At 41.8% G+C, this 10,680-nt stretch overlaps 1 protein-coding gene across 1 annotated transcript; it reads left to right on the forward strand.

The window, feature by feature from the left end:
- The first annotated feature begins 2,472 nt into the window (after nt 1-2,472).
- On the forward strand, nt 2,473-10,298 carry LOC124120700 (universal stress protein in QAH/OAS sulfhydrylase 3'region-like). Its single transcript, XM_046483578.2, has 4 exons — nt 2,473-2,604; nt 6,516-6,596; nt 6,935-7,041; nt 8,524-10,298. Exons 1-4 carry the CDS (start codon nt 2,481-2,483, stop codon nt 8,740-8,742), a joined length of 531 nt encoding a protein of 176 aa, XP_046339534.2. The 5' UTR covers nt 2,473-2,480; the 3' UTR covers nt 8,743-10,298.
- Nucleotides 10,299-10,680: the final 382 nt, after the last annotated feature.

Consider the following 10,680-nt stretch of genomic DNA (forward strand, 5'->3'; position numbering starts at 1 on the left):
CATCATATAACCACGTTTATTTGTGAGCATAAAAAATATATCCATGTTTATTTGTAAACATCATATAAACACGTTGGGACTTTTGGTGTTTTGGTTAGTTCACAACAGCACTTTATTTCAGTTCAGGCCGTGTAAGTTAAATATAGCATTCAGAAAACAGGCATGAATTATGTAGATAATATTATACAATAAATATAATATAAAACAGCTTCGCGACTAATCGCAAAGAGCAATGAAGAGCGAAGCGGGGTTTATTTCATGATAAAACATTGTTTCTGGAGATTCGAATATGCGCTCGCAACTTGATTACGTCACATAATGGACGACGTTGTTCCCCATAGATGTAGCTGGGGTACAGATGTAGCAGATAAACGCAGCTGCCGAATGGTCGCATCCAAAAGTGGGAGAAATATGACAATCAGTTTAAGGAGCAAAATGTACAGATAATTGTCGTGATGATTGTAAGAATATGCAGGAAATAGCAAACTTAACCCACCTGTTCATAAAATGGACTTACCCGATATTGCCGAGGTCGGATTCTGTTTTGGGAGTCATCAATATTAAAACTAAAGGTAACTATTTTTAAAGCTTGCACATTTTATTAACATCCTTAAAGAGGTTGAACACCATGTGACCAAGTTTATTTGTAAACATCATCTAACAACGTTCATATGGAAGAAAATTGTTAACTTGAAATGACCCACGTTTATGTGTTAACTTGAAATGACCTACGTTTACGTGTTAACCTAGTATGACACACGTTTACGTGATAACTTGATATGACCCACGTTTACGTGATAACTTGATATGACACGTTTACATGTTAACTTGATATGACACACGTTTACGTGATAACTTGATATGACACACGTGTACATGTTAACTTGATATGACACACATTTACGTGATAACCTGATATGACCTACGTGTACATGTTAACTTAATATGACACACATTTACGTGAAATGACCTACGTTTACGTGTTAACCTAGTATGACACACGTTTACGTGATAACTTGATATGACCGACGTTTACATGTTAACTTGATATGACCCACGTGTACATGTTAACTTGATATGACACACATTTACGTGATAACCTGATATGACCCACGTGTACATGTTAACTTAATATGACACACATTTACGTGAAATGACCTACGTTTACGTGTTAACCTAGTATGACCCACGTTTACATGTTAACTTCATATGACCCACGTTTACATGTTAACTTGATATGACACACGTTTACATGTTAACTTGATATGACCCACGTTTACATGTTAACATGATATGACCAACGTTTACAATGACGATGTTCATGATGTTAATATGCAGAACTGACGATGTCTTCATTGTGATGTTCACATATCACAACTGAGATTATCAACTGAAACGGACATAAAATATTCCTAAACCATTTCCTAAACCATTAATAGTTTCCAAATAGTTCTCGGCCATTCAGCCCGGTCGCACATTGGTTATATCAATGGATATGGAATACGATATGGGCCATTTACCTTTAATTCACATATGCAATAATATACAAACATTTACGTAAATATCATAACGAGGTATTCTATTGTGAAATGGTGTGTTATTTGGGTCAACACAATTTAGGTTTTAAAAAACTGAAATAATCGCAACCATACATACCAGAAGTGGGACAGAATGAGGCATTACTTCTACGGCCAGGTGTCACAAGGCTCTGTTATAGATCAACATGCACAGCTCGGTCGCTGTGCAAAAATCAGGCTAACAGTTCTTGGGTTTTTTTTAAAAAAGAATTTTTTCAGCTTATGTTTTGGGTTCTGTTTGTTGTTTAACGCCACACTCAACAATACTCCAGCTTTATGACGGCGGTCTGTAAATAATCTGTAAATAATTGACATAATGAGCATCGATCCACGCAATTGGGATACGATGGCATGCATCAACCAAGTCAGCGAGCCTGACCACCCGATCACTTTAGTTGCCTCTTACGATATGCATAGTCGCCTTTTACGGCAAGAATGGGAGGCCGGATCTTCACGGTTTTGGGGTGGTCGGGTAGCCTGGTGGTAAAAGCGTTCGCTTTTCACGCTGAAAACCCGGGTTCGATTCCCCACATGGGCACAATGTGTGAAGCCCATTTCTGGTGTCCTCCGCTGCAATATTGTTGGAATATTGCTGAAAGCGGCGTAAAACCATGCTCACTCACTTGTCATGGGTCTGTAACATAAGGGAGTATATATATATATATATATATATATATATATATATATATATATATATATATATATGTATATATATATATATGTATATATATATATATGTATACTTATATACACTGATTATAAATCCTGACACATGAAACGCTAGTATTGTCCTTCGACAGACATAATATAAGTTACTTCAATTTAATTCCACTCCTTTCATCTGATTAAACAAACTACCTAGTCAAAATTTTTATGATAGATCTTGACCTTGACCTGTCCCACATGGACCCACCGAAGGTTGACCCCATCGACTCACACGTGACACGTCGGAAAATGTCGACCGAGCACTGCAGCAAAGTTCTGATAGCCATGGATGGCAGCGACCACTCCAACTATGCATTTGACTGTAAGTACTCGACTGCAGTAGGTAAATAAGCGACCACTATGTGCTGCACACTTGCCTGTATAACAGTACAGCGTCACTGACAGGATACCTGCATTGTATCTTGCCTGCGCCAGGTGCATTCACAATGACAGGTGGGCGGTTTCCTTATAGCAATCATATCTCCATCGTCCGCGTTTAGATTGATAACTTCTTGTCGTTGTTCTTCTGGTGCAATTCTGATTTATATCAACGTCTGACTAAATAATGCTTGTGTCCTTTGAACCTTATGCCCTGCTGCACACTCCGTGTGTTCACTATCGGCCCTATTTATATTCACGCTACCATTGCATAAGCCTCCTCGACGCGTAGCTACCCGTGATATATGTAAACAGTGTCAACAATGTAAACAACTTGGATAACATGCGTAATAGCCTACTAAATACATTGTAACTTCTGTACCCACCGTTCCTGAACAATTGCATTATTTAGTCATACATGTTAAGAACTAAGTATACTTTATATTTTTGTATACATTACACGTGCATAGTAGCCCCCTGAATTATAACATTCATGGAGAGACACCGCCGCATTTGACTCGCAGGGAGAGATGTTCGGTCGGACCATACATATACAAACGACACGGGTAGCGGGCTTGTCATTTCATTGTCATCAGATATTTTCTGTTTTGTGATTCATTTAAACATTCCGGCTATGGTGAGGCAGTATATATATCTACATGTATATTCTGTACTCTTAGTGGAGTATGTAAAGTGTAACATCATAGCACATAGCTGCGGCAATTCCGGTATGTAAGGTGCTCGTATGTAGAGCTGAAAAACTGAGATATACATGGTTCGCCCTTGCAGAACGTGTTAGGCGAGAAACGTCGCCTCCAGCATCGCGTACATTTCCATCGCTGGATGGTTGTACAATGTCAACCACACATAACGGACGAGTGTCAAGTTATATCATATCAGTCCGTGTGCAAGTGCAAGAGTAAACGTTGCTGACATACACGAAGAGTGCCTAATGACAAACGTGGGTCGGAATCTACACCGCTCTGGGAATCTGATCGAATATGTCAATAGTTTATTGATGCATCATTCTTGTTGAATAGCTCTGACTCTAACGAGTCGATAAAATGCGGAATATATACAGATTGCAAGTGATAGAAAGCCATTTGGAACGCAGTTGTGAAAAGTGGGCGCTATGCAAGAATGATCCATAAATAGCGCACGAGCGCAATATACACACTTGGCTGCCGGAGGGGGCACGGGTGGCCCAGTCGTCTGAGGCGCCGCGATTCGCTGTGCAGAGTTGTGCCCCTTGGGCACGCCTGAAACCTATGATTGTGGGTTCAATCCCGATTTTGTTTCTAGGTTTGTCAGCACCATACCCGTGCTCGTGGGTTTCGCCGATGTGGTAAACGTCTGAGACCTGCATCACTTCGGGCTTTCCTCCCACATTAAGCTGACACGGCGCGATATAACTGTAATGCTGTTAAAAGCGGCGTTAAACCCAACTCACTCACTCACTTGCAGGATTCTGTTACTGTTGACTGTGACACTCTTACTGCCACATTGTCTGTGGCACCTGTCACTTCTTATATGTTCAGAATACTGGTAGATGTATCGATTCCGTCAGTTAAATGATCAACCTATATCATCAATATAACGTTCGTCAACGGTCAATCGTTGCGATCAATTTAACACGTACTCCTGTCAAGGTATGTATACCCTTAATGATGGTGAAAATATTTGCGAGAATCCAGATTCAATTTCCCGCCAACCGTTGGCGTAACGTCACATCCATGTCTAAAACTATTGTTGCAACGTTCTCACAGGTAAACGTCTGTTGACAAGCAACAAAATGTTGAAGTTCATTTATTAGTTTTATTCAGGATATTACAATTGAATGGTGTATGTTCTTTGCATCACATATATATGTAAAATCAACACCTAGTTCCGCCTGTAGTTTCGATCTTCTGCTGATTTTCAAGATAGTCTAACAGTTTCATATGTCGTCTTGTCAAAAGTATTCATGTTACTAATAAAATAATCCCAAGACGAACAATTCCTTAAAAACAGTTTTTCCTTTTTATTTTAAATGTATTGTAATTCCCAAATTTCCTGATTTATTTTGTAGATCGAAATCAGTAGTCAATTGTACATAGTCAATTAAGCACAAATAACACTTATGTTTTGCAAAGTTTATTTGAAATAAGAAGAGTATTTAAATACTAACTTGAGTCTAATGTCCTGTCCCTTGAGAAAGCAATGTGGCTTCACTTGAAACTTGTCAAAGATTCTCTAACCTTATCTGTTATATTATTTATACACACTGACCAGCTTGAGTATATTGTGGGAGCAATAACAAGACTTAGTGTTTAAGCATGAAAAGTATCAGGGGGAAAAGTATAAGTCATAAAGTATCAGGGGGAAAAGTATAAGTCATAAAGTATCAGGGGGAAAGTGTCCAAGACGCTGCAATACGCTGTGCAGAGTTACGTCCCTTGGGCACGCCAGAAACCTTTGATTGTGGGTTCGAATCCCGGTTCGTTCCGATTACCTGTTTAGGCTTGTCAGCACCATACCGGTGCTCGTGGATTTTTATAAAAGTTGCAAACGTCTGAGACCTGCATCACTTCGGGATTTCCTCCCACATTTAAGCTGACATGCCGCGCTATAACCGGAATACTGTTAAAAGCGGCGTTCCAATAACTCACTCACTTATAAAGTATCTTTTACAGTCTTGTGTTTTTTCTCCTGTGAGACTGGGTAGCAGAAAGAAAATAAGAGTTATATAGAAAAAATGTTGAAAAAATATATCATAGTATAATACCTCTGACGATACTTCACAATTAATACTTCACACCTGAAATATGAATGAATATGAATTATGAAAAACAAGCAACACACATACCCCACAAACCGCAAACGCCAAAAAGGTTATATATTTATACACATTGGAATAGTAAGGGGAGTGATTGGAGCGCGGGGAGTCATTTGGGCCTACGAGGGTGGAGTACTCTGAGCTAGGCGGTCATGATCAGAACCTAGGCTCTGTCTCAGCATGGAGTCATCTCTATATCTGCTCGGGGGATGCACTAAAGTGATTACCGCCACCCCCTGCATCATGTTGGTTTCTTCTCCCACATATAGCTGTCACGCCATGGCATAACTGAAGTACTGTTCAAATCGGTGTTAAACACACCCATCCACTCTTCCCGATTGAGTGAGTGTGAGTGAGTTTGATTTTACGCCGCTTTTAGCAATATTCCAGCACTATCACGGCGGGGGACACCAGCAATGGGCTTCACACATTGTACCCATGTCGGGAATCGAACCCGGGTCTTCGGCGTGACGAGCGAAAGCTTTAACCACTAGGCTACCCGACCGCCCCTTCCCGATTGAGGGTCACATGTGCGTCTATGAGTTGGGTTTAGTTAACGCTTTCACTTTATTGTATCATTACGTATTGGACCGCCTCCGTGGTCTAGTGGTAGAGCGTCCGCCCGGAGAGCGGAAGGTCCGGGGTTCGATCCCCGACCGCGTCACACCAAAAGACGTTAAAAGATGGTACTTGTTGTTACCCTGTCTGGCGCTCGGCATTAAGGGGCTAAAACAAGGACTGGTCGGCTCGGAGTCAGTATACTGTGTCTGAGTGTGGTATTCATGTTAAACTGCGGCATGGTATCTCAGTGAGCTAGCACTATAAATCGGCATCAGTCCGGACTAGTACAAGCAGCCACCCAAACACACACACGTACATGCACGTCGCTATATAAGTGCAATGATCTTGGACGCGACGTTAAACCCCATTTCACCTCACCTCACCATTACGTATTGAATTCTCACTTCGGCTTTGTGGGTATATGTTTAATGTCTACCTAGTAACACCTTCAGATGTCTTATCCTTGAAGTATTCTGCAGGGTACATGGACAGGCTCCACCGGAAAGGGAATAACGTAGTGGTGGCGCATTGTCCCGACTACAGCGCCATCTACCACACACGTGAGTAGCAACCTTATGGGTCCGACATTGATCCTGTGGAAGTCCCAATCATAACACAAATATGATTATAGAGCCAGTCAATTTTGTAGGTGAGAGTTTTCGTCAATTTCAGCTATATTCTAGCAGTGGCGCGTCGGGAGACCTCAAACAGGTTTGCGAACGCTTAAACAAGACCACGTTATCACCGTCCACGGTCAAATGGAACAAGTCTATATAATTAGGACTGATTTCAATTTGTAATTAGATGGCGGAATGACAGTATGTGTTCATTTCCGCGGCTAGATGATTGATGAACACTCTAGTGTATAACTAGGCGATACTCCCCATCTTCTCTGCAGCTGGTATCAGTGGCGATGCTTCCCTAATTGCCGAGATCTTGCGAGAAGAGGCTGTGAAAATGGAAATCATCATCGATAAACTCCGGGAGAGGCTGACGAAAACTGGGGTGAGATCAGTTCTCAGACTGTATTAAAATTAACCAGATTATGACTCTATGTGCGTGCGTGCGTGCGTGCGTGCGTGCGTGCGTGCGTGTGTGACACTGGTATTAGGAAACGAAGGTCATGATGTCAAGGTGAGCGTATGTCATGGGCTATCTTTCGTCGCCCCTCTGTCCGTTCATATGTCCGTCCGCTAGCAATGAAAACACTTGAACATAATGGTATAATCCCAGAACATGTCCCTGTATTAATTTCATTTTCAAAATTTCTAAATTTCTAAATGACCGCCGATTACAATTTAGTGGTCACGCCAATGTCTTCTCTTGTCAATTATTGAAACATCCTTCATTACAATAAAGAAAGGATTCATTCTTGAAATATCAAACTTCAAATAGAGTGTTTGAAATCGATTGAATTTCAAATTTTGCCTACCACTCTGCGAGCCCATTGAAATATTAATGCCCCTTGTACTAGGATAACTTTTCCTACTTACAACAGCCCCTACATGTGGTACATTTCTGACACATCATATCATTATGTATTGATGCTGTTGTATATTTGTATTGGTTATTAGAATCATACATTAGTGTTGTGTTAAAACAAATAGAATATTATAAGGGTAACGCTATTTTTCAGGGCATTATCATTTGCAGAAGCCCGAGGTCTTCCATTAACTGCCCGACGAAGGAGCGCAGTTGAAAAGACCGAGGGCTTCTGCAAATGATAATGCCCTGAAAAATAGCGTTACCGTTATTGTAGCTACAATGGATAGAATTTGGTATCGAATAAAAATAAACAAAATCGGTTTTGAAACATTTACTGCAATCAACGCACAACGAATGTCACTGACCCACTTTTACAAATAAGGAAAGGTCACAGAACAAACCAGATGACGTCACTATGGAACATCAATATGACGTCACCTAACAACGGGCGTGATAATGACCCGTCGTCAAGCAATATGAGGGCATTATCAAGTTTCAGTGTCCCGCTCATGTCTGATAACATGCGGGCGGTTTAATGATAATTCTATCCATTTTAGCTGTAAGAGTACATAAGACTAGGTTTCACTTCTGAAGAGGGCGGTTGGGTAGCCTAGTGGTTCAAGCGTTCGCCCTTCACGCCGAAGACCCGGGTTCGAATCCCGACATGGGTACAATGTGTGAAGCCCATTTCTGGTGTCCCCCGCCGTGATATTGCTGGAATATTGCTAAAAGTGGCGTAAAACCAAACTCACTCACTCACTTCTGAAGATTCCATCAGTATCTTCTGAGATGAGCTTCAATACATCTGGTACTCTCTGGCTGTATTTCCAAATGAGTGAGTGAGTACAAGAGTACCAGGAGGTACTGGAATATAAATACAAGAAAGTTCAAAATGACGTCAATAATGATTAATATCCTATACATAAGGTAACGATGTTGGCTTGCAGGAGGTATACATGGTACACGTTGACTCTTTGATATTGACTTGTGTTATATGTGTAGGTGCCGGGTCGTATTTTGCGTTTGACTGGTAAACCTGGATCGTCCCTGGTGAAGGCTGCGGAGGAGGAAGAGGTTGATTACGTCGTCACGGGCACGCGCGGACTGGGCAAGGTGAGTAGGGCGATACTCGGCAGCGTCAGCGACTACATCGTACATCACTCACACGTGCCCGTCTTCGTTTGTCAGAAGCCCAAGGAAGAAAGCCACCATCAAGTGTGATTGAAGGAGAACATACGTTCTTGAGTGATGAGGGGAGCCATCAGCACCTTGGTCGGAGGACGTCATCAGTCCATTTGGATGAAGACAGAAAGGGAAGGGGGACATCATCAGTCCTGGGGCTGAGGACATCAACGGTCCTAAGATTGAGGACATCATCATTCTTGGTGGCTAGTAAGGCGGAAGGATGTGATGACGTCATTAGTCCCTTGAGGATGTCAACAAAAGTTAATGCAGTAAAACAGTATTCAGTTTTGTTACTTGTATTTACCTTAAATATCTACCACAAGATGTCCATCTTTCTCACGCTTACGATATGGATTATACTGGATGGATTGGTAGCATAGTCCTTAATGTATTTGCCACGTGTGTGAAGCCAATGTCTAGTGTCCCCGCCGTGATTGTGCTGGAATATTGCAAGAAGGGGCGTAAAGTCAGCATAATTACTCGTAGTAAAGGGATAAATGACTGAGAACTCTTATTATTGATGTTTGATTATATCAACGAAATAACATTATATATAATATACAGCCTGCTATATTTGTCTCATTTTATAGGGGCACGTTGACCCACCGCCCATAGAGGAAAAGTCTTAAAATAGTCAGATGTCGCATTGACTGTGAAGAGTTGCGTTCCTTATAAGGTGTGATAGAATTCCATGGTTGCACGTGTTAATCCAGATTCGCCCTGATTATATATTTTTAACCAAAGTTGTAAACGTTCTGCATCACTTTGGCTTTCATCGCACATAGAGCCCACATGCCGACATAAAAGAATTGTTTTATTAATTGAACGAAATTTCATATTTTGGTATGTGTTGTGTTAGTAAGGGCACTATCATCTTGTCTGACCGTTGTTTTCTCTGCTTCCTGTTTAACGCCAACCTCTTCAATATTCAAGCTTTATGACGGCGGCTCTTTAAATAGCCAGACGTCAGCAACGTCCCATTCCGCCAGGATGCGATGACCCAATATCAACCATGTGACTGAGCCTGGTAACACGATCCATCTGGTCGCTTCATGTGCCGGGCATTAGTGCCTGGGAGCCAATTGCAACCCCCACTGTGCGCCATTATGTTATAGTAATTAACTGTCTTCACTATGTCAATATGTGTAAAAGAATTAAAAGACCCATAATATTATAATTCTTGTTCTCCAGTACGCAATGTTCTTTTCTTGTGCATGAAATTAAATACATATTAATGATTAGTACTCACGAAAAATGTTTGTCTATCGCGCCGTCATTCGCTGTACATAGTTACGTCCCTTAGGCGCACCAGAAGCCGATTACCGTGGATTCGAATCCAAAGTTCTCCCTGATTATGATTCTTGATTTATCAGCACCATACCCGTGATAAACGTCTGCTACCAGCCTCACTTCGGGCTTTTCGCCCAATTCCGTCCGTCGTAATGCAACCGGCATGCGCTTCAAAGCAGGGTCAGGGGGGCACGGGTGGCCCAGTCGTCTAAGGGACCGCAATTCGCTGTGCAGAGTTGCGTCCCTTGGGCACGCCAGAAACCTATGATTGTGGGTTCGAATCCCGGTTCGCCCCGATTATCTTTCTAGGTTTGTCAGCACCATACCCGTGCTCGTGGGTTTCACCGAAGTGGTAAACGTCTGAGACCTGCATCACTTCGGTCTTTCCTCCCACATTAAGCTGACACGCCGCGATATAACTGGAATACTGTTAAAAGCGGCGTTAAACCCAATTCACTCACTCACTCACTCACTCAAAGCAGGGTTAAGCAAACCCACTTAATCACCACTTACGAAAAACGCAGGTCGAAATACCACTGGAATCTGGTTAGAGATACCATCTCTTGTTGCCTGTTAAATCTTGGAATAGGGTAATTGGAGCGCTTGGTTAATGAACTTGGTCCCGTTCCACAATACAATAGTTAGTTAGTAAACTCCCATACTTGCTCTGAGATAGCGTTGTGG

The sequence above is a fragment of the Haliotis rufescens genome, unplaced genomic scaffold (assembly GCF_023055435.1).
Source record: "Haliotis rufescens isolate VD_foot unplaced genomic scaffold, xgHalRufe1.0.p SCAF_16, whole genome shotgun sequence".
Classification (NCBI taxonomy): Eukaryota; Metazoa; Mollusca; class Gastropoda; order Lepetellida; family Haliotidae; genus Haliotis; species Haliotis rufescens.